Source organism: Mustelus asterias, chromosome 1 (genome assembly GCF_964213995.1).
Source record: "Mustelus asterias chromosome 1, sMusAst1.hap1.1, whole genome shotgun sequence".
Lineage (NCBI taxonomy): Eukaryota > Metazoa > Chordata > Chondrichthyes > Carcharhiniformes > Triakidae > Mustelus > Mustelus asterias.
This window is the reverse complement of record NC_135801.1, coordinates 173,327,679-173,352,832: the sequence shown is the minus strand read 5'-3', so window position 1 is coordinate 173,352,832 and position 25,154 is coordinate 173,327,679. Positions and strand designations below refer to the sequence as shown.

The window sequence follows — 25,154 nt, the reverse complement described above, 5'->3', positions numbered from 1 at the left end:
TTGTAACCGTAGCAATTTTCCTCCTCTGCAATTCTCACGTGTGCGCAAAATTAGCTTATTTTCCCATCCTGCCCGAAAGACATTATAGGTCCACATTTGTCATTTTTTTAATGTGCCGGAATCCTTGCATTTACACTGGGGGAGTATAATTTTATTACCCTTCATCTTTCTTTTAAGATGAAGGGTAATAAGATGGTGAGTCGGTGGTTTGGTGGGGAGATGGCTGGTACGACCTTTTCATAGACCTTGTGAATAAGAAAAAATCCCCCGTTAGAACTATTGGGGTCACACTTTTCTTTTGTATTTTGGTTATTATGGGACTATGGAATATTTGATTGCTCCCTGAGAAAGTACAGACAAATCACGTAACCTGGAAAAGACTTAGTGGCATCTCCAGTATTATTGAAGTGGGGAAATTGTTTTGGTGCATGCCTGAGTGTAGAACAAAGAACAGCACAGCACAGGAACAGGCCCTTCGGCCCACCAAGTCTGTGCCGACACGAATGCGTCCCTAATCGAATATTTTCTTGCCTCTACATGGTCCATAGCCTCTATTCCCTGCCTATTTATATATCTATCCTGATGCCCCTTGAACATCGTTATAGAATCTGCTTCCACCACCTCATCTGGCAACACGTCCCAGGCATTCACCACCCTCTGTGTGAAAATCATGCCCCTTACATCTCTTTTAAACTTTCCCCTCTCGCTTTCAGCCTATGCCACTGAGTAATTGATCCTTCGACCCTGGGAAAAAGACTCTGATTATCTACTCTATCCAAGCCTGTCATAATCTTGTAAACCTCTATCAGGTCCCCCCTCATCCTCCAACCTTCCAATGAAAACAATCCAAGTTTGTTCAACCTTTTTTCGTAGTCCTTTTTCCCCCAAACCAGGCAACATCCTGGTAAATCTCTTCTGCACCCTTTCCAATGCATCAACATCCTTCCGGAAACGTGCTCACCTCGGGTCCCATATGAATTCACCTTCTGTATCAGCTTGCCATGAGGAACCTTAGCGAAGACTTTACTAAAGTCCACGTACACCACATCCACTACCTTGCCCTGGTCAATTTTTCTTGTCACTTCCTCAAAGAACTCAATCAAGTTTGTGAGACGCGACCTCCCCTTCACAAAACCATGCTGCCTATCGCTAATAAGCCTATTCTCTTCCAGATGTGAGCACATCCTGTCCCTAGGAATGTTCTCCAATAATTTTCCCACCACTGATATAAGGCTCACAGGCCTGTAATTTCCCAGATTGTCTCTTCTGCCCTACTTAAACAGAGGAACAATGTTAACTACCCTCCAATCCTCTGGTACCTCACCCGTAGCTAAAGAGGATACAAAGATTTTGGCCAAGGTCTCAGCAATTTCTTCCCACACCTCTCTCAGTATTCTGGGATAGACTCTCTCTGGCCCTGGGGACTTGACCACCGTAACGTTTTTCAAAACCTCCAATACCTCCTCCCTTTTTATCTCAACATGTCCTAGAATGTCAACATCCTCCATTCTACACTCACCATCCACCACATCTTTCTCCTTTGTGAATACTGATGCAAAGTATTTGTTAAGAACCTCACCCACCTCATCTGGCTCCGCACACAAATTCCCTCAACTGTCCTCGAATGGACCAACCCTTTCCTTAGCTACCCTCTTCCTCCAAAGATATGCATAAAAAGCCTTGGGATTCTCCTTAATCCTGCCTGCTGAAGACATTTCATGGCCCCCTTTTTGCCCTCTTAAGTCTCTGTTTAAACTCGTTCCTATCTTTGTAATCCTGAAGAGCCTTATCCATTTTCAATTTCCTCAAATTTATGTATAGCTCCTTCTTCTTTTTCACTAAGCTCACAATCTCTTGTCATCCAGAGTTCCTGAATCTTGCCATCTTTATTCTTCATTTTTACAACTGCATACTTGTCCTGAATTGTTAACAACTGAATTTTTAAAAAGACTCCCTCATATCCTAAATGAATACTTTGCATCGGTATTCACGAAGGAGAGGGGCGTGTTAACCAGGAGTGTCTCGGAGGGAGGTATTGACCCGTTAGAGAGAATCTCCATTACAAGAGAGGAAGTGTTAGGTTTTTTAGGGAACATTAAAACTGACAAAGCCCCAGGGCCTGATGGCATCTATCCTCGACTGCTCAGGGAGACGAGAGATGAAATTGCTGGGCCTCTGATGGAAATCTTTGTCGCTTCTTTGGACACGGGTGAGGTCCGAGGATTGGAGGATAACGAATGTGGTCCCGTTGTTTAAGAAGGGTTTCAGGGATAACCCAGGAAATTATAGGCCGGTGAGCTTGACGTCCGTGGTAGGGAAGTTGTTGGAGAGGATTCTTAGAGACAGGATGTATGTGCATTTAGAACGGAACAATCTCATTAGTGACAGACAGCATGGTTTTGTAAGAGGGAGGTCGTGCCTTACAAATTTGGTGGAGTTTTTTGAGGAAGTGACAAAAACGGTTGATGAAGGAAGGGCCGTGGATGTTGTCTATATGGATTTCAGTAAGGCATTTGACAAAGTCCCACATGGCAGGTTGGTTAAGAAGGTTAAGGCTCATGGGATACAAGGAGAAGTGGCTAGATGGGTGGAGAACTGGCTTGGCCATAGGAGACAGAGGGTAGTGGTCGAAGGGTCTTTTTCCGGCTGGAGGTCTGTGACCAGTGGTGTTCCGCAGGGCTCTGTACTGGGACCTCTGCTATTTGTGATATATATAAATGATTTGGAAGAAGGTGTCACTGGTGTAATCAGCAAGTTTGCGGATGACACGAAGATGGCTGGAATTGCGGATAGCGAAGAGCATTGTCGGGCAATACAGCAGGATATAGATAGGCTGGAAAATTGGGCGGAGAGGTGGCAGATGGAGTTTAATCCGGATAAATGCGAAGTGATGCATTTTGGAAGAAATAATGTAGGGAGGAGTTATACAATAAATGGCAGAGTCATCAGGAGTATAGAAACACAGAGGGACCTAGGTGTGCAAGTCCACAAATCCTTGAAGGTGGCAACACAGGTGGAGAAGGTGGTGAAGAAGGCATATGGTATGCTTGCCTTTATAGGACGGGGTATAGAGTATAAAAGCTGGAGTCTGATGATGCAGCTGTATAGAACGCTGGTTAGGCCGCATTTGGAGTACTGCGTCCAGTTCTGGTCACCGCACTACCAGAAGGACGTGGAGGCATTGGAGAGAGTGCAGAGAAGGTTTACCAGGATGTTGCCTGGTATGGAGGATCTTAGCTATGAGGAGAGATTGGGTAAACTGGGGTTGTTCTCCCTGGAAAGACGGAGAATGAGGGGAGATCTAATAGAGGTGTACAAGATTATGAAGGGGATAGATAGGGTGAACGGTGGGAAGCTTTTTCCCAGATCAGAAGTGACGTTCACGAGGGGTCACGGGCTCAAGGTGAGAGGGGCGAAGTATAACTCAGATATCAGGGGGACGTTTTTTTACACAGAGGGTGGTGGGGGCCTGGAATGCGCTGCCAAGTAGGGTGGTGGAGGCAGGCACGCTGACATTGTTTAAGACTTACCTGGATAGTCACATGAGCAGCCTGGGAATGGAGGGATACAAACGATTGGTCTAGTTGGACCAAGGAGCGGCACAGGCTTGGAGGGCCAAAGGGCCTGTTTCCTGTGCTGTACTGTTCTTTGTTCTTTGTTATATCGGATGTGGATTTACCCTCAAACAGCTGGTTGGTCTTCTATTTTGATTTGGCTGCGGGTGCATTGGTAATTTGATTATCTAATGCATGGTGGGCATATTATCCGGTTGTTAGTGTTTCTCTGATGAGGAGTAATGAGTCAAATCTCATTGATAGTGGGGCCTAGGTGGTGTTTCTGGGGTACCTAGAGAAAGGGATAGTTGGCGTGCAAGAGTGATGTGAGTAGTCTTAGTTTGTTGGCCCTTATTGTACAGCAGGTCAGGTAGTACTGGCTGTGTTTATCTGGGTTGGATGGAGGGCATGTTAGACAGAGGAGTAGGTCACTCTTCCCCAAGACGTCCCCTTCTGGGGGCTTTTGGACTACTCTTCTTCCTGAGGCTTGGTTCTCCTGGGGATGTAGTGTCCTATTGGCTGTGGGGCCTTTGTGCAAGTCCGGGTGCCTTGGGAGTTTTTCTTTGGTTGGAGATTGGGCTGGTTGGTCTTATATGGAGACTTCCAGTCTGCCCTCCATCTACATTTGGGCTCCCCTTGACAATTCTTCTGATCCTTGTCGGTAGGATTGCTTCGGAGGAAAATGGTTTAAATTTCCCAGTGATGGGGAATCTGATCGATGCCTCTAATTTGATTGGAAAAGAGGGAGGTTTGTAGTGCTACGGGTGTAGGCAAGATGCGAGAGTCCTTGGTTTACTGGTTGCCATTCATGAGAGTGTCCACTGCTATGCTTATAGCCTGTACCGATGATGGCAGGACCCGACGTTCCCCTATTCCTGAGTTATCCTTTCGTTGTTATCCTGAGATGCTGAATTAGACTCTTGTATATTACCATATAAGGGATCCCGTATATTTTGTAGCCCTGTCTCCGATGTCCTGGGAGGAGGGTGTGCACCCTGGGGCTATGCGCTCACGCTTGTATCCTGAGATCCCCCACTCTATCTGGTATCCTTCCTTCACTCGTACGAGAGGCGATGCCGAGTACAACAAACGCAGTCATTGAATCCGTACAGTACAGAAGGAGGCCATTCGGCCCATCGAGTCTGTACCGACCGCAATCCCACCCAGGCCTTTTTCCTGCAACCATCATTTACCCTGCTAATCCCCCTGACATTATGGTCAATTTATCATGGCTAACCAACCTAACCCGCACATCTTTTGGACTGTGGGGGAAACCAGAGCACCCGGAGGAAACCCACACAGACACAGGAAGAACAGGCAAACTCCACACAGACCGTGACCCAAGGCCGGAACTGAAGCTGGGTCCCTGGTGCTGTGAGGCAGCAATGCTAACCACTGTGCCACCCGACCGTTTGTATGAACATTCATAGGTTTTTTCTGTATGTTTGTACTGTACTGGATTTTGGGGATTTTATGCATTTCGTGATAAATGGAAAACTTTCCATAAAAATATTCTTTATGAAAAGAAATTGCATTCGGAGCCCACTGGTATCAACAGGAGCCCATGGTGCACACTTAAATGAAGAACATCAAAGCTTTGGATGACCAGACATGAAAAATACTAACCAAAGATTAGCAACAGGATCTGGGCGGACATTAGCAGGAAAGCTACCAGAAGAATTTGACTTGCCAAACCAGCGAATATCCATGGGATGGGAAGCACCCAAATCCACCCGGATATCCACGGGTGACAATTGTTTGTAAAGAAGGCCCCATTTGCGGTTAAGTGTTCGCTTTACCCTGTTCAAAGCTGCAATTTTTATTCATTCCTTGAGCAAAAGTAATGTGGCAAGATTAATAATAAAAAGCAACGTGTAATCAGTTCTCTAATCTGAGGTCATGGTTTTAAAAATGAAATACTGAGCTTATGTCGTCAAAATTAGTGAAGATGGGGTGAGGGGCGGGAGAATAATCAATAACATTAACGCTGACAGTTGCGAAATGCAGAACACTATGAGCAGCTGGCCTGACTAATAGGAAATCTGAATCCATTAAGGTAATATTATAGGGATGGTGTGATGTTATAGTATCCTCTATCCAACTACAAGCTGAATCTCTTCCTGCTAATGTATGTACGACGGCTGCAGTTTAACTGAACACCATCACATATTCTTTCGTAGTCCGATGCACAGAAACAGCGCACCCTTAAATCTACCTCCAACTAAAAACTGCATTTTAGCAATGACAGACATGTACAAATTGTGAATGAGAATATGCAAACTCATGGATTGCATCACCATGGCGAACCAGGACACTCTTATTAACATGAGAAAAGACTTTCTAATGGCTTTTAAATTGGATCGTCTAAATTAGCAGCATCTTCAAAGTTAACAGAAAAAAAAGTGATTGTCGAGACTGTTTTTCCCTCTCCCCAATGCCGTGGCACAGTGGTTAGCACCGCTGTCTCACAGCGCCAGGGACCCGTGTTCGATTCCTAGCTTGGGTCACTGTCTGTGTGGAGTCTGCACATTCTCCCCATGTCTGCGTGGGTTTCCCTCCGGGCGCTGCGGTTTCCTCCCACACTTTGAAAGACGTGCTGGTTGGGTGCACTGACTCGAACAGACACCGGAGTGTGGCAACTAGGGGAATTTCACAGTAACTTCATGGCAGTGTGAATGTAAGCCTTACTTGTGACTAATGAATAAACTTTAAAATGTAAGCTTAAAATGTGGCTTTTCACCAGTAACGTACAACTACCCCTAAAAGGCAGTGCTGCATTCAAGTACAAATCAGCTTTACTCATAACTTAAAAAGATCATTTTTACTAATCAGAAGCTTGTGATTGGGTGTTTGGAATAGTGAGGGAAGGCAGTTGCTATAAACTGATTCTTGATTATAAAGGGCAATTTTTAGATGTCTTTCTTTGCGACTCCCCCGTGTTGTAAATCTGTTTACCCACGCCAAGTTGTTTATACGCCCCATCGTGGTTCATAGCCCCTAATCTTAGCCTGTCCATGATGTAACACTTAAAAAAACTTCTCACCTCAAGATAGGTTTGTCCTGAAATAAATAAAAAACAGAACTTAGAGGCCATTATAAAACAATGTTTCCATGTTGTCCTTTCCCCATAGAAAGTGTGCACTGTGTCACCACTGTGACTTACAGGATACAGGGAGTCCTGACCAGTATTAACAGGGACAGTACAGCACTTCACTGCCAGTCAGAGCCACAGAAAATGTCCCAGGAAAGCATGGTCAATGCAGACTTGGAGGGCCAAAGGGCCTGTTCCTGTGCTGTAATTTTCTTTGCTCTTTGAGAGTGATGTCACTCGAACAACAGGTCACATCCTCAGATGGGCTGAAATATGGTGCAAGTGCGCTGCCATGTTACAGAACAAAGGTACAGAACAAAGATATCTAGGGGTACATGTTCATAGCTCCTTGAAAGTGGAGTCACAGGTGGACAGAGTGGTGAAGAAGGCATTCGGCATGCTTGGTTTCATTGGTCAGAACATTGAATACAGGAGTTGGGACGTCTTGTTGAAGTTGTACAAGACATTGGTAAGGCCACACTTGGAATACTGTGTACAGTTCTGGTCACCCTATTATAGAAAGGATATTATTAAACCAGAAAGAGTGCAGAAAAGATTTACGAGGATGCTACCGGGACTTGATGGTTTGAGTTATAAGGAGAGGCTGGATAGACTGGGACCTTTTTCTCTGGAGTATAGGAGGCTGAGGGGTGACCTTATAGAGGTCTATAAAATAATGAGGGGCATAGACAAGGTAGATAGTCAATATCTTTTCCCAAAGGTAGGGGAGTCTAAAACTAGAGGGCTTAGGTTTAAGGTTATAGGGGAGAGATACAAAAGTGTCCAGAGGGGCAATTTTTTCAGTAAGAGTTTTAACAACACCAGGTTAAAGTCCAACAGGTTTATTTGGTAGCAAATGCCATTAGCTTTCGGAGCGCTGCTCCTTCGTCAGATGGAGTGGATATCTGCTCTCAAACAGGGCATACAGAGACACAAAATCAAGTTACAGAATACTGATTAGAATGCGAATCTTTACAGCTGATCAGATCTTAAAGATACAGACAATGTGAGTGGAGGGAGCATTAGGCACAGGTTAAAGAAATGTGTATTGTCTCCAGACAGGACAGGACAGCCAGTGAGATTCTGCAAGTCCAGGAAGCAAGCTGTGGGGGTTACCGATAGTGTGACATGAACCCAAGATCCCGGTTTAGGCTGTCCTCATGTGTGCGGAACTTGGCTATCAGTCTCTGCTCAACGACTCTGCACTGTCGTGTGTCGTGAAGGCCGCCTTGGAGAACACTTACCCGAAGATCAGAGGCTGAATGCCCATGACCGCTGAAGTGCTCCCCCACAGGAAGAGAACAGTCTTGCCTGGTGATTGTCGAGCAGTGTTCATTCATCCGTTGTCATAGCGTCTGCATGGTTTCCCCAATGTACCATGCCTCGGGACATCCTTTCCTGCAGCGTATCAGGTAGACAACGTTGGCCGAGTTGCGAGAGTAGGTACCGTGTACCTGGTGGATGGTGTTCTCCCGTGAGATGATGGCTGCCACCCAGCTTCCACCCTAAACACATTAAAGAAGCCATTCCCTACGGACAAGCCCTCCGTATACACAGGATCTGCTCGGATGAGGAGGATCGCAACAGATACCTCCAGATGCTGAAAGATGCCCTCATAAGAACAGGATATGGCGCTCGACTCATCGATCGACAGTTCCAACGCGCCACAGCGAAAAACCGCACCGACCTCCTCAGAAGACAAACACGGGACACAGTGGACAAAGTACCCTTCGTCGTCCAGTACTTACCCGGAGCGGAGAAGCTACGGCATCTCCTCCAGAGCCTTCAACATGTCATTGATGAAGACAAACATCTCGCCAAGGCCATCCCCACACCCCCACTTCTTGCCTTCAAACAACCGCACAACCTCAAACAGACCATTGTCCGCAGCCTCTGGTCTTCGGGTAAGTGTTCTCCAAGGCGGCCTTCACGACACACGACAGCGCAGAGTCGCTGAGCAGAAACTGATAGCCAAGTTCCGCACACATGAGGACAGCCTAAACCGGGATCTTGGGTTCATGTCACACTATCGGTAACCCCCACAGCTTGCCTCCTGGACTTGCAGAATCTCACTGGCTGTCCTGTCCTGTCTGGAGACAATACACATTTCTTTAACCTGTGCCTAATGCGCCCTCCACTCACATTGTCTGTATCTTTAAGATCTGATCAGCTGTAAAGATTCGCATTCTGATCAGTATTCTGTAACTTGATTTTGTGTCTCTGTGCCCTGTTTGAGAGCAGATATCCACTCCATCTGACGAAGGAGCAGCGCTACGAAAGCTAATGGCATTTGCTACCAAATAAACCTGTTGGACTTTAACCTGGTGTTGTTAAAACTCTTACTGTGTTCACCCCTGTCCAACACTGGCATCTCCACATCATGACTACCATCGACACCGCAATTTTATCACACAGAGGGTGGTGAGTGTCTGGAACAAGCTGCCAGAGGTAGTAGTAGAGGCAGGTACAATTTTTATCTTTTAAAAAGCATTTAGATAGTTACATGGGTACGATGGGTATAGAGGGATATAGGCCAAATGCGGGCAACTGTGATTAGCTTAGGGGTAAAAAAAAAGAAAGAGCGGTGTGGACAAGTTGGGCCAAATGGCCTGTTTCCATACTGTAAACCTCTATGACTCTATGTTGGCCATGGAATACTCACAATAAATCCACAATCAGTTACATCAGGCAGTCTGAAGGAGGAATAAGAACCAGTTTTAGTGTTTCTGGTAGTCGTACTGCCAACTTAACCGTTGTAAGTTGGAGAAGTTACAGAAAGTGTGAAGAGAGCACCATTGTCAAAGGATGACCCCAGTTAATGGTCCAATCACTCAAAATAAGGCACCTGAATTGTACCAGCACGAGTCGTAAAGAGGATAGTGCTTGTGTCACTGGTGACAATGAAGGTGGTGCGGAAGATGTCTCCTCTTTGACTTCAGCCAGCACACAATGGTTCGATCGCTTTAAGAAGCGTTTCGGGCTGCGTTGTGTAAAGTTGGTGGGGGAGGTGGGGAGATTGCTTCAACTGACCATGTCGCTGGAGCAGTTTCCCCAAGGCGAGGAGAGGGGCAACCGGGCAGGACAGGTCTTCAACACAGACAGAACGGTCCGGTTCTGGAAGAAAATGCCAAATAGGGCCTACATAATCCAAGAGAGGACAGCTCTTGGTTTTAAAAGGATAGGCTGACAGTGCTAGTACATGCCAATGTGGTGGGCTTGAAATGTAAACCAATGCTGGTTCAAAGGTCAGAAACCCTCAAGCTTTTAAAGGAAAAAATGTCATCTGCCAGTCTTTTGATATGCTAATAGCAACGCCTGGGTTATTGTTGGAGTATTTAAAGACCGGTTTGCCAATTGCTTTCTGCTGGAGGTCAGGATTTATTGGAAGGAAAAGAACCTCCCGTTCAAGGTCCTACTACTCTTGTTAATGCACTTGGGCATCCACTTTCACTTGCAGAGAGCCATCCAGATGTTGACATTTTGTTTTTTTCCCCCGAAATGTGACCTTGCCTATCCAGCCCATAGACCAGGGAGTTAATGCATCGTTCAAGGCTTACTACACCTGACAAAAAGTTTCAGCCACTCCATCTTTTGCAGGCAGACCCTTCAACCGCAGTCCCCGATTGCTGGAAGCAATTCAACATCCTCTGAGCACTTGGCATAATTAAAGACTCATGGGATGAAGTTGGAGCTTCAACAATAGACGCCCACTGGAAAAAGGGTTTGGCCTGAGGCTGTGAATGATTGCACAGGTTCCCCAATGTGAATGCTGAAGTGGCCAGGATTATTGACTTGGCAAAACAGGGGAGGGATTTGCAGAATGAGAGGGGATCTCATAGAAATTTATAAAATTCTAACAGGGTCAGACAGAGTAGATTCAGAAAGAATGTTCCCAATGGTGGGGGAGTCCAGAACTAGGGGTCATAGTTTGAGGATGAGGTTAAACCTTTTAGAACTGAGGTGAGGAGAAATTTCTTCACCCAGAGGGTGGTGAATGTGTGGAATTCACTGCCACAGAAAGTAGTGGAGGCCAAAACGTTGTCTGATTTCAAGAAAAAATTAGATATAGCTATAGGGATCAAGGGATATGGGGAGAGAGGGGGGGTAAAATCAGGATATGGAATTTGATGATCAGCCATGATCAAAATGAATGGCAGAGAAGGCTCGAAGGGCCGAATGGCCTATTCCTTCTTCTGGCTTCTACGTTTCTATGTTAAAGCTGTTCTGCAACTTCCACCCAATGCACCCTCCCTTGACGGATTCTCCTGCATTGCGCTGTCAGCTTGGCACGGGTGGTTGCATTGTTGGCTATAAAGTTGAACACCATACCGGTTTTCAGCTGCATTCATTAGTGAGGTCAAAACTGCAGTGCAGCACATTCTTCAGATAGATCCGTCGGTCAGACAAAAGGTTGTGAATTTTACAGTGGTTTACACCGCTATCGTGTGAGACAATGAGATGATTAGAAATCATTTATGTAGCTCCTCTGAATCATTACAAGTAATAGGCTCAGAACCCCTCAGAGAAGCATAAACATCCAAACAGATGGTAAAGCGAAGTGAGAGACACTGTATTTTACTGGTGATGGGGAGCGCAGGCAGAGACCAATCAAAAAGCTGACATCTGTCTTGCCTCAGCAGCTCCACTGGGAGCAGTGACCACTTCTGGGGCTGCCTGCAGTCCCCTGAAGAGGAGCCATGGAGCCCAAACAAAACCAAGTCTGGGGCCTTGTTGATGCCAGGCTGGCTGGCACCAGCAAGGAAATGGAGGAGCCAGAATTGACCGGCTGGTGGGGAGTGAGGGGAAGCACCGATGGGCATAGGTTTCCCCAACAGAAGGTCACCTCACTCCCAGTCTCGCCCGGCCTGTCCACAAGGCAAACCAACTTTTACAGGGACGTGGACACTTGGCACTGGCTACCTCTGCCGCAGGAAACTCTCCGTGGTGGCAGGAGGCGGCCCTTCAGGGCTAAAATTGGCCCATGGACAAGGAAGCTACCCCTCTGTGGGGGCAGCATACAACTTCAGCCCGGAGGGGGGGGGGGGGGGGGGGCTGGTGGACTGGTGAATGTGGTTGCAGATAGAACTGCAGAGTTTGGGGGCTACACACCTCAAGGCAGGACTGCCAATGGTGGGACAGAAAAGGTGGGGAAGGAGAGGGTAGAAGAACAAAAGGGTTAAATCAGAGAAGAGAGCTCAGAGGGTGTGGGGATGAGAAAAAAAATATTGCTCGCTGTACCTCCATGTTAACTTTCTGCGATTCATAATCAAGACGACCCAAATCCCTCTACATTCAATAGCCCATCATCTTTTCAAGAACGTCTGCTCTTCCATTCTTCCTTCCAAAGTGGATAATTTCCCACTATATTCAATCTGCCAACCTACTGCCCACTTAACCTGTCTATTTCCCTTTGCATCCTCTTTACTCCTCCTCGTCACTGCTTAATATCACCTGCAAACATGGATATTGTAGACTTGGTCCTGTCACACAAGGCATTGACATGGATTGTTAGTAGCTCAGGACCAAGCATGATCCTTTACTCGTCAGAGCCTGACATGTTGAAAATGACACATTTATTTATTTTCTGTCCATGAACCATCCCGCTAAAATATCACCCCAATCCCATGAGTCCTAAACTCATAACAACCTACAGAATCTCAGAATGGTTGCAGTACAGACTAGTTGGTACAGATTCAATGGGCCAAATGGCCTCCTTTGGAACTGTAAGGGTTCTATGATTTACAGAAAGAAGCCATTCAATCTGTTGTGTCCAAGCTGGCCCCCTGCAAAGGCTGCTCAGTTCATCTCACTTACGCACCCTTTCTCTACAGCCCTGAAAACTTCTCTCTCTTTGGGTCGTGATCTAATTCCCTGTTGAAAGCCACAATCGAATCTGCCTCCATCACCCTCGCAGGCGATGCATTTCTGATCCCAATCACGCCATGTTCTAGCGGTCACATAGCAGAGGGTGTAGGGTGGGGTGTGGGAACAGAATTGAAGACAAAGACGTCCGAATGCACGTAGCATTTGAAACCCGCAGGCAGAAGCTTACAGGTGCAGCAGGCAGTCAAGAAAGCAAATGGCACGTGAGCATTCATAGCAAGAGGATTCAAGTACAGGAACAGGTATGTCTTGCTGCATTTGCACAGAGCCTTGGTGAGACCACACCTGGAATACTGTGTGCAGTTTTGGTCTCCTTATCTGAGGAAGGATGTTCATGCTCTAGAGGGAGTGCAATGAAGGTTCACCAGACTGATTACTGGGATGGCGGGACTGACGAATGAGGAAAGATTGAGCCAGTTAGAATTATACTCACTGGAGTTTTGAAGAATGAGGGGAGATCTTATAGAAACCTATAAAATTCTAACAGGACTAGACAGTGTAGATGCAGGAAGGATGTTCCCAATGGTGGGGGAGTCCGGAACCAGGGATAACAATCTAAAGATAAGGGGTAAACCAATTAGAACTGAGATGAGGAAAGATTTCTTCACCCAGAGAGTGGTCAGCCTGTGGAATTCTCTACCACAGAAAGCAGTTGAGGCCAAAACATTATATGTTTTCATGAAGGAGTTAGATATAGCTCTTGGGACTAACAAGATCAAAGGGTGGGGGGTGGGCGAAAACAGAAACAGGTTACAGAGTTGGATGATCAGCCATGATCATAATGAATGGCAGAGCAGGCTTGAGGGGCTGAATGGCCTACTCCTGCTCCTATTTTCTATGTTTTTATACAACAAAACAGATTAAAGATAAATTGACAGCTCAAGTAGAAGTAAATATTTACGACATGATCACCACGACAGAGACATGGCTGCAAAGTGAGAGGGGGCTCTGACCTGAATAATAAAACGTACTTGATGTTTTGCAAGGACAGCAAGCGACAAAAAGGTGGTGACGTACCTCTACTAATTAAGGATGACATTAGTACTACAGTGAGAGATAACCTTTATTTTGAAGATCATGATGTAGAATTGATCTGGGTAGAGATAAGAATAGCGAAAAAGTCACTTTGTGGGAGACAGGTCCCTGAACAATGACTACACTGTAGGATGGAATATGAGGAAGAAATAATGGGGGCATGTCAGCAAGGTACTGCAATAATGACGGGTGATTTTCATCTGCGTCTAGACTGGATGAATTCGATTGGCAAAGATAGTTTTGGGAGTGTAGGAGGCTTAGGGGTGATCTTATCGAGATCTATAAAATAATGAGGGGCATAGATCAGCTAGATAGTCAACATCATTTCCCAAAGCTAGGGCAGGCAAATTTTTTCACACAGAGGCTGGTGAGTGACTGGAACAAGCTGCTAGAGGTAGTAGCAGAGGCTACTTTTAAAAAGCATTTAGACAGTTACATGGGTAAGATTGATATAGAGGGATATGGGCCAAACATGGGCAATAAGGACTAGCTTATAGTAAAAATAAAAAGGGTGGCATGGACAAGTTGGGTTGAAGGGCCTGTTTCCATGCTGTAAACCTCGATGACTCTATGACAAATTTCTTAGAGCTGCATATATTATTTAATTGGTGACAGATTGGGAAATGTTGATGTACAAACGGACCTAGGTGTCCTTGTACGCCAGTCACTGAAAGCAAGCATACAGGTTCAGCAAGCAGTTAGGAAGGCAAATGGTATTTCAGCTTTCATTGCTAGATCCAGAAACAAGGATGTCTTACTGCAGCTGTGTAGGGCCTTGCTGAGGCCACACCTGGAGTGTTGTGTACAGTTTTGGTCCCCTTATCTAAAAAGGAATATACCTGTCAAAGAGGGAGAGCAGCGATGTTCACCAGACTGACGCCTGAGATTGCAGGATTGTCATGTGAAGAGAAATTGAGTCAACCAGGCTTGTATTCACAGTTTAGTAGAATGAGAGGAGATCCCATTGAAACATAAAATTCTGACAGGGTTGGACAGAGTGGATGCAGGGATGATGTTTCCTCTGGCAGGGATGCTGGTTCAGAGCAAGGGTTACAGTCTCAGGACATGGGTAGGCCATTTCGGACTGAGGTGAGGAGAAACTTCTTCACACAGGAGGATGGCGAACCTGTGGAATTTTCTACCACAGATGGCTGTGGAGGCCAAGTTACTGCATATATTTAAGGAGGAAACTGATACATTTATAGACTCAAAAGGTGTCAAGGCGTATGGGAAAAGCATGGGAGTATGATGTTGGGATAAAAGATCAGCCATGATCAAACTGAATGGCAGAGCAAGCATGAAGGGCCAAATGGCCTACTCCTACTTTCTATGTTTTGCAAGCCAACCAGAGCACGTTATTCTGGACCTGCTAAAGTGCAATGAGGCAGGATTACTTAATCTCATAGCGAATGGACATCTAGATAGCAGTGATCGGAACATGACTGAATTTTGCAATCAGTTTGAGGGCGAGAAGAGCGGGTGGAAGACTAGTGTTTTAAACTTAAATAAAGTCAATTACAAGGGTGTAAAGACAGAATTGGCTCAAGTGAACTGGAATTAAGTTAAAGGGTAGGTGCATAGAGCTGTAGTGGCAGATATTTAAGAAGAGGGATTGGCACAGTGGTCGAATGGTTCGCACTTCTGCCTCACAGCGCCAGGGACCCAGATTCAATTCCTACCTAGGGTAACTGTATGGAGTTTGCATGTTCTCCCCATGTCTGCGCGAGTTTCATCTGGGTGCTCCAGTTTCCTCCCACAGTCCAAAGATGTGAGGATTATTTGGATTGGCCACACTAGATTGCCCCTTAGATGTATAGGTTAGGGGGATTAGTGTGGTAAATGCACAGGGTTATGGCACCAGGGTGGGAGATGGCCTGGGTGAGAGACTCTTTTTGGAGAGTCGGTGCAGACGTGATGGGCCAAATGGCCTCCTCCTGCACTGTAGGGATTCTATGATCCCCTTCGAGCCGGGTTCGATTCCCGGCTTGGTTCACTGTCTTTGTGGAGTTTGCACATTCTCCTCGTGTCTGTGTGGGTTTCCTCCGGGTGCTCCGGTTTCCTCCCACAGTCCAAAGATGTGTGGGTTAGGTTGATTGGCCATGCTAAAAATTACCCCTTCATGTCCTGAGATGCATAGGTTAGAGGGATTAGTGGGTAAATATGTAGGGATATTGGGGTAGGGCCTGGGTGGGATTGTGGTCGGTGCAGACTCACTGGGCCGAATGGCCTCTTTCTGCACTGTAGGGATTCTATGATCTAAGGCATTTCATAACACTCAGCAAAGGTCGTGAGGAAATAAAGCACTTTAAGGGAATGCTGCACCATCCGTGCCTAACTAAGCAAGTTAAAGGCAGTATCAAATTGAAAGAAAAGGTGTTCAATTCTGTGAAGGTGAGTAGGTCAGATGATTGGGCAGAATTTAAAAACCAGTGAAGAATGAATAAAAAAGGGAGAAAGCCGAGTGAGAGAGAAAATGACAGAAATATAAAAAACACAGATAGGAAGGGGTTTCTACGAGAATCAAAAAGGAATTGTGTGATTAAAGTATTGGTCCTCTAGAGAGTGAGAATGTGAAATTAATAATGGGAAATAAGGAAATTACAGAACTGACATTTTGTGTGTTTTCATTGTGGAAGAAACAACTAAGATGCCGCAAATCGTTGTAAATCAAGCGGTGAAAGAGAGGGAAAGAATTTAAAACAATTACAATCACCAGGGAAAGGGGTATGAGAAAATTATTAGAACTAAAGACCGACAAGCCCCTGGGACCTGACGGTCTGCATCCTAGAATCTTAAAAGAAGTGGTTGCGGAGATAGGGATATTGGTGTAATTTTCCCAAATTCCCTCGACTCTGGAAAGATCCCATCAGATTATAAAAATAGTAAATGTAGCTTCTCTATTCAGGAAGTGAGGGAAACAGAAAGCAGAAAATTACAGGCCAGTGAGCCCACCATCTGTCATAAGGAAAATACTGGAACCCACTGAAGACACCTCGAACATTGTAATGCAGTCAACATGTTTTTATGAAAGTGAAATCGTACTTAACTAATTGAGGATGTAACAGGCAAGGTAGATAAAAGGGGAACCCGAAACTGTGGTCGACTTGGATTTCCAAAAGGCATCTGATAAGGCGCCACATCAAATACGAGCTCATGGTTTAGGGGATAACATGTTGGCTAAGTGGAAGCAAAGAGTATGGATAAATGGGTCATTTTCAGGTTGACAAAGTATAACTAATGGAGTGGCCACAGGGGATCAGTGCTGGAGTCTCAACTGTTCACAATCTACATTGATTACTTGGATGAAGGGAACAAGTGCATAGTTTCTAAATTTGCTGATGAGACAAAGATAAGTAGGACAGTAGGTCAGAAAGAGGACACAAGGAGCCTGCAGCAGAATATAGATAGGTTAAGTGAGGTGTCAAAAATTTGGCAGACAGAGTATAATGTGGCAATAAGTGACAGGTTGAATAGAAAAGCAGTATTTAAATAAAGAGAGATTTCAAAAGTCGATGGTATGGAGGGATCTGGATGTTTTAATACATGAGCCATAAACAGCCAGTATGCAGATACAGCAAGTGGTTAGGAAAGAAACTGCAATGTTCATAGAATCCTACAGTGCAGAAGGAGGCCCTTTGGCCCATCGAGTCTGCACCGACCACAGTCCCACCCAGGCCCTATCCCCATAACCCTAGGCATTTATCCTAACTAGTTACCCTGACACTAAGGGGCAATTTAGCATGGCCAATCCACCTAACCCGCACATCTTTGGACTGTGAGAGGAAACCGGAGTATCTGGAGGAAACCCATGCAGACACAGGGAGAATGTGCAAACTCCACACAGCCAGTGACCCAGGCCGGGAATCGAACCAGGGTCCCTAGCGCTGTGAGGCAGCAGTGCTAACCACTGTGCCACCCCTAATGTTGACATTTATTGCAAGAGGAATTGCATGTTAAAGAAGAATATTTTGTTACAGTTGTTCAGGGCATTGGTTAGACCACATCTGGAATACTGTATATGGTTTTGGTCTCCTTACTTGAGAGGATATAATTACATTAGCAGTTGAGAACAAGTTTACTCAACTGATTGCTGGATAGAAGGGATTGGTTTATGAGTAAGGTTGGACAGGTTCGGGCTGTGCCCATTGGAGTTTAGGAGATGGCTGTATTGAAAGAGCCAAAGGGGACTTGATGAGGTGGCAGCTGAGAGAATGTTTCTTCTTGTCGGAGAGACAGAAATGAAGGGGTACAGTTTAAGTATAAGGAGTTCCCATTTAAGATGGAAAAGAGGAGAATTTTGTTTTCTGAGGGTCATCATGGTGAATTCTCTTCCACAGGAGAGCAATAGAGGCTGGATCTTTGAATATTTTTAAGGCCAAGTTGGATAAATTCTTGAACATCAAGGCTATAGAGCTATAGTGGGTAGGCATGAAGTAAAGTTGAACCCACAAGTAGATCAGCCATGATCTTATCAAATGGTGGAGCAGGCTAGAGGGGCTGACGAGCCTACTTCTGTTCCTAATCCGTATGCTTGTTTTTACGTATATTCAAATGTTTGTATATTCCCTGCTGGAAATTTGTTTACCATGTTGTCTTGGATTCTTTTTCAAATCACTTTTAAATCTGTGAGCTCTGGTTTTCAACCCTTCTGCCAATGGTAATGGTTTCTGTCTATCTGTTGTCTAAACTCCTCATGATACTGAGCACTCCATCAAATCTCCTCTCAACCTTCCCTTCACCAAGCAGAACAGACCCAGCTTCACTCATCGATCCACATAATCGAAGTTCCTCATCCATGGAAGCATTCTCATGAATCATTTCTGCACTCTCTCTAAAGCCTTCACATCCCAAGTGAGGTGGCCAGAGTTGGACACAACGCTCAAGTAGAGGCAGGATGGACGGCACACTCTGGCCTCCCCACGGTGTCTTTCTCACCGAGGGAGGTTGCGCACAATTGGCCAGCAGTGGGATCTCCTGGTCCTGCCGCTGTCAATGGGATTTCCCATCAACTTCAGCCCCACACTACCTAGAAACCCACGGCGGGGGTGTGCAGTTGGCTGGACCAGAAGACCTTGCTGGTGTGAACAGCCAGAAAGTTCTGGCCAGTGTTTTATAAAGGCTCATCATAACTTGTTTGATTTTGTTCTCTATGCCTCCATTTATAAAACCCAGGAAATCATATGCTTTTTTGAAACCCACTTTCTCATCCTGTCCTACAACTTAGATCTCCCTGTTCCTGAACCCCCTTTAGATTTGTACCCTTTAGTTTTTAAATCGCCTTCCCTTGTTCTCCTGCCAAATCACTTTACACTTCTCTGCATTAAATTTAATATTACATTCTTTGGTCCATTTCAACAGCCCATATCCTCTTGAAGTTGATCACTATGCTCCTCACAGTTCACAATACTTCAGTGTCATCTGCAAACTTTGAAATTGTGTTCAGTACACCCAAATCTAAGTCATTAAATATACATTTAAGAAAAACGGTAATCCTGCCACCAAGCCTTGGCGAATATCACGGTACACCTTGCAGTCCGAAAACTATTAATAAATTCATTCTAAAATTGAACAATAACAAAATCACACGGTACTGCAAAATTAGATGCTTTTGTGGCTTGTCCTGCAATAGTGTTAAATATTTCCAGCATTTGTTGTCTTCATTCCATGATTCACTTCTCGATCCTATTTTTTTTGGAGTGTTGTTGGACACTAAAATAGATTATTGCCGTACCCTTCATCTGAGCATCGTATCATCATTTAGAAGCTTGTTTCATCAAGTCCCATGTCAAATATATCTTATTTGGTAAATGTATTCACATGATACTATGAAATATGAAGCAAGTTAACCACAGAGAAGTTTTATTAAAATCAGGACGAGAGGATGAAAGCAATTGAAGTCCTGGCCAGGATTTCCAACCTCGCCCGCGGCTGGGATTCTCCAGTCCCGCTGCTGCGAATGGAGATTGGACTGAGCGACAAATTCTCCATTCTCGGTGGCAGAGGTGGCGACAACACTGGAGAACTCGGGCCTCTGTCTGCCCCAAAGACTCTTTTGCTGACCGCTATGAATTCAATACCATTTTTAACAGTGCAACATTCTTCATATTTATTCTATTTTCATTGTTAAAACTAATAATATAATAGACAATTAAAGCAATCAACTTGGAAAATGAACTGCTTAGAATAAATACAAAAACTGATGCTCAAAAGTATTTCATGCCTTTAAAAGAACTACCCGTACAACTAATTAATCTCGGTACAAAGACAGAGTGAAGGATCCAGTATAGTTCCAATTGCCTTCAGGACAGATGTTTCATTATTCATTTATTTTATCAGATTTGAATTTTAACCACTTGGCAGCAACAGTGAATAAAGTCATTCTGAATTTAAATTCCGGATGCTTTCCAGATCTGGTTACACCCACAAGCCAGCAACAAAAAAAATACCCACAAAAATTCAACATCTTAAGAGTTCATCCAACATTGATTTTCACTAATATGCAATCGAAGAGATCAAAAGACACCACAGTAGCTTTCACATGAAGTAAAAGAGAGAGAGAGAGAGAGAGAGAGAGAGGCGTTCGCTCATGTAACATACTTAAACTCTCCAGGCCGCTGCTCCACTTTGTTTCCCGATGCATATCCATCATCTTCACTCTAATTTCAAAGCAAGAATAAAAACAATTGCTAACAACAGCTATGTTCACAGTCAGCAAAACAAAAATATGCTAAACCCACATTGTGCATTTAAATCAACTTTAGAACAGAATGAGTACGCGCCTGATTAATATCATTTCTCAGCAAGCAGTGACTTAATACTGAACTGGAGTACAATGGTCCGGAGAGGGTAAGAGTACAGTAAAATGTGAATATTCCGATTCATAGTGGCTGTTAATTGTCTAATTATAATTATCAATAACAATTAACAATTCAATCTACTGTTGATAGGGATCGAAATGAGCCAATGGATTCTGCTGATAACATTCTTTCTGGAGGCACAATTGGGTGGCATTAGATGAATGTTTGAACATATTTTCACAACTTTTTCCAGAGCTTCGCTATCCTTATTTCACGGAGGCCCACGGATGATTAGTCACACCCAACAACACAAGGAGATGAAATAGGCCATATCTTCCCATTCCTTCAATATAAAAATGTAAATAAATACTAAATGGGATCCTTGCCTGCCAGTTGGAAAGTTGGCAGGCTCAATGGTAATGACCACATGCTCAGAGAGAAGTTATTTTAAGAGCTCCGGTCCACTCTTAGGTGCAATATTGAATATGACTGCTCACACTTGATGGCCAAAACCGGTGTGCATTCGGTCCTTACCCAACACCATGATGCTTGCCACTTATATCACTGTTAAAATAAGAAAATTGTAGAAGTCTTTGCAAGTTTTGATTTCATTAATTCCCCAGTTCAAATTTGTGCTAGTTAACTTCCAATGCGAAAGCAGATTATGGTTTGGTCAAATTACGGAATCTTCCTTTGAAAAAGTATCAATTGGACAAAAACAATGTTGCTGTAAATTGGTAGGAAATTGAATAAAATATACAATCAATTTATAGAACTCATGAGATGTATATACATATGCACATTTGCTCTGGCAATAAGAAAGGAATAGCTGTTTGGTTCTGTGCCATTTTCCATATGAACAACTTTAGCAAGTAGCACAAATTATGTTGGCTACAAATATATCTGTCTAAAGCCTACAGTTCCGTTTGGTCTATGCACTGAACTGCTGCTCCAATAATATCAGTGAAATATTATTTTGAAAGTAAATCTGCCTTGACATATTGAAGCAACATCTAGAGCAAGGAGGATTGGAAACAAGTCAAACTCCACAAACAAAACCCCTGGAGTGGATTTCACCTAAAATGTCAAGATTGCATCGTTGGCTTTAAAAAAAAGTTGTTCATTTGAGGATATAAATCTTCAAGCAAGGACCAAACAATCAATCTCATCTTAACATTAAATGAATGGACAACTTCTGATTCAGAAAGTAATCTGGCATTCTTCAACTGCACACTCATCAACCTGTAACTCGCAAGTACCAGATGACCGAGTTTGCTGCGAGTATTTTAACCCCTCACCCTCCAGGTTACTTTATTTTTAAATGACAATCTGACTTGATATCAGGGTCACTGGAGCATCGAGGACCTCCCCAACATTGGCTGAGGTAGATTTTATGACCCAATTAAGATGAAGAATCGATAAAGAAAAGTGAGTGACAGAGAAAGAAATGGAGTGAATTAGAGTCAAATCACACACGAAGAAAAGAGGAGAAAATGGAGGGTAAGGAGGAGCAGAGAGAGAGTGTGAGGGGGAAAATGAGAGAGAGGAAGACGAGAGAAGGGAAAAGTTTTTTAATTTAAAAGTACTAGCTGCGGCAGTTTCCATAGTTTCAATTGTTCTCTCTGTGCCACCAAGGTTAACTTTCATGTCAGGGCCACAAATCACCCCATTCATTGTCCTCGTGTCAAAAAAATACCAGCTCTAAACAAATGCAGCAGGATTCATTCATACAGACGCACAAAATCCAACAATTTCTGAACACTCAGAGGGAAGTTGTTAGCGAGTTCTCATGTGCAAGGCAAACAGCAGAGCAGCACAGTTCATTCAGCAATCTGTGACTATTCCTAAGTCACAATATATTTGCTTTCTCACGACAAGCCTTTCCCCCGCAACCCCCCCCACCGCATTAAACGCACAAATAGAGGCAGCCGCCAAGAACTTGCCATTATTTTTTTCCATCCATTACTGGGCCCTTACCTTTACGGGCACTTCCTGTTACTGGCAGGAGGGCATAATGACATTGTGACAAGTTAATACGAGTCACTGTAAAATGTGGACAATATAACAAATAGAGATAAGAAAGCACGTGCTTAAAACGGAGACTGGGTTATTAGCGTCTGCTCTTTTCACCTGAAGACAACACTCAGACTGGCTGTTCTCTATACAATGCCATGATAGTGAAACATGTGGGTGTGTACATATGATGTGGAGATGCCGGCGTTGGACTGGGGTGAACACAGTAAGAAGTCTCACAACACCAGGTTAAAGTCCAACAGGTTTATTTGGTAGCAAATACCATAAGCTTTCGGAGCGCTGCTCCTTCGTCAGATGGAGTGGAAATGTGCTGGTTGTGTCTCTGTGCACTGTTTGAGAGCACATTTCCACTCCATCTGACGAAGGGGCAGCACTCCGAAAGCTTATGGTATTTGCTACCAAATAAACCTGTTGGACTTTAACCTGGTGTTGTGAGACTTCTTACGGTGTGTACATACACATTGCTTTCTTCCATTCGAGTCAAAAACATGGAATTTGCAACTAGTTTTGTGCTAGAATGAGACTGAGTTTAACACCTAGATGTGGGAGACATATTAAATAAAAACCTTCATTACATGGTCCATGTCAGCTTTCTTGGACATCAACACATCATTTCTGCCTAGCCAGTCCATGCTCAACTCAAGTATCTTGCCATCTTTTTTCATCTAAATACTAACCATCTCTTCTGTTTTCTTTCATATACTTGTCTGGTTTTCACTTAAATACTATGATTCAACCACACCCACTGGTGACAAGTTCCTTACATTTAGGGCGGCACAGTGATTGCCCATGCTAAATTGACCCTAGTTTTAAAAATTATTTATTTGTGGCACAAGTAGACTTACATTAACACTGCAATTAAGTTACTGTGAATATCCTTTAGTCGCCACACTCCAGCGCCTGTTCGGGTACACTGAGGGAGAAATTATCATGACCAATTCACCTAACCTGCACATCTTTGGACTGTGGGAGGAAACCGGAGCAGCCGGAGGAAATGCATGCAGACATGGGGAGAAAGTGCAAACTCCACTCAGTGACCTGAGGCCAGAATTGAACCCGGGTCCTGTGGTGAACCACTGTTACTACTTGTATGTGCCTGGACACACCCATGCTGCACCTGGCCCGAGACTCCTCCCTTTCCACCTGAGACTCCTCCCTTTCCACCCAGAGTGGGGTATAAAGGTGATGGTCCCTCCTCCTTGCCTCAGTCTAGACCAGGTCAGCTACAAGGGTGTGCTCCTGTTCTCTGTGAATAAAAGCCTATTAGTTTCCCTCACTCACAGGAGTCTTCGTGTCGTAATTGATAGTGCATCAATTTTATTCACAGAGAACAAAAAACGGAATGGAGCAACTTTTAAAGCCCGATACTCTAAACATGGATCCGCAAGCGCCGGGGTCCGCCAACAGCTTTAATCACTGGCTGAAGTGCTTCGAAGCCTTCCTCGGAGCCTCCACGGCCGTCCGGTCCGATGCAGACAAGCTGCACGTGCTCAACGCCTGGGTAAGCGACGCAGTTTGCGCCATCTGTGACGCAGAAACGTACGCAGACGCGCTAGCGCTCCTAAAGAGCCAATACAGTCAACAGACAAACGAAGTCTATGCCAGGCATCGCTAGCTACCCGAAAACAGCGGCCGGGGGAATCAAATGCACAGTTCCTCCGCGAGCTACGTGCGCTCGGCAGGGCCTGTAACTGCAAGGCTGTATCCGCTGCGCAGTATACAGAGGACTTGATCCACGATACCTACGTTACGGGCATCGCATCCAACTATATTCGACAGCGCCTGCTAGAACAAGGTGGGCTAGATCTTCCAAAAACTGTAACACTCGCGGAATCCCTCAAAGTAGTATCACGTAACCTCGAGGCGTACGCGCCCGATCACACGACATGGTGGGCCTCACGGCCACTATCATCCCAGTACCTAGGAAGGCCTCTGACTTATGCCACACAGCGCCCCACCAATGACTCAACGGCCACGGCAGCCCCGAAGTGTTATTTTTGCGGCCTAGCGAAGCACCCCCGACAACGCTGCCCGGCAAGGGAGGCGTTCTGCTCAGGGTGTGGAAAGAAAGGCCACTACGCGAAAGTCTGCAGGACGAAGTCGGCCTCGAAACCAAATAGCGCAGCATGCAACCCGAAGGAACAGAAAACCCGAACGCCATCAGCCGCGTGGGAGTCAAGGGAGCCGCCATGTTGGACACCAGTGACCAGGTGAGAGCCCGGGGAGCCGCCATTTTGGACGCCATCGGCCGCGTGGGAGTCAAGGGGGCCGCCATCTTGGACGCCGTCAGCCACATGCGAGACAAGGGAGCCGCCATTTTGGACGCCGGCCGATGATTCTCCGGGATCCCCGGTGGCAGCGATCCAGCTGGACCAGTCTCGTCCACATCAGCTCGCCAGGTCCATGATGGACATACAGGTAAACGGCCGTGCGGGAAATTGCTTGTTTGACAGCGGGAGTACGGAGAGCTTTATCCACCCCGATACTGTGTGCAGCTATGCTCTTTCGGTACGACCAGTCAGACAAACCATTTCCTTGGCCTCAAAGTCCCGCTCCGTGGATGTCATTAGCAGGGGAGACTAGGACGCGGGGGCACAGCCTTAGAATAAAAGGGAGTCACTTTAGAACAGAGATTAGGAGAAATTTCTTCAGCCAGAGAGTGGTAGGTCTGTGGAATTCATTGCCACAGAGGGCTGTGGAGGCCGAGACGTTAAGCGTCTTCAAGACAGAAATTGATAAATTCTTGATTTCTCGAGGAAT

At 45.1% G+C, this 25,154-nt stretch overlaps 1 protein-coding gene across 5 annotated transcripts in view; it reads right to left on the bottom strand.

Moving 5' to 3' along the window:
* ctbp1 (C-terminal binding protein 1) overlaps positions 1–25,154 on the bottom strand; it is a 263,134-nt gene that overhangs the window by 129,196 nt on the left and 108,784 nt on the right. For 4 of the 5 annotated variants that reach the window (XM_078223242.1, XM_078223212.1, XM_078223268.1 and 1 more), the window contains exon 2: positions 20,161–20,219. The exons of the other annotated variant lie outside the window; for it this stretch is intronic. In XM_078223242.1, the coding sequence (XP_078079368.1) occupies positions 20,161–20,212 (52 nt within the window). In that variant the 5' untranslated portion in view covers positions 20,213–20,219. The remainder of the gene's footprint in view (positions 1–20,160; positions 20,220–25,154) is intronic. 5 annotated transcript variants of the gene reach the window in all.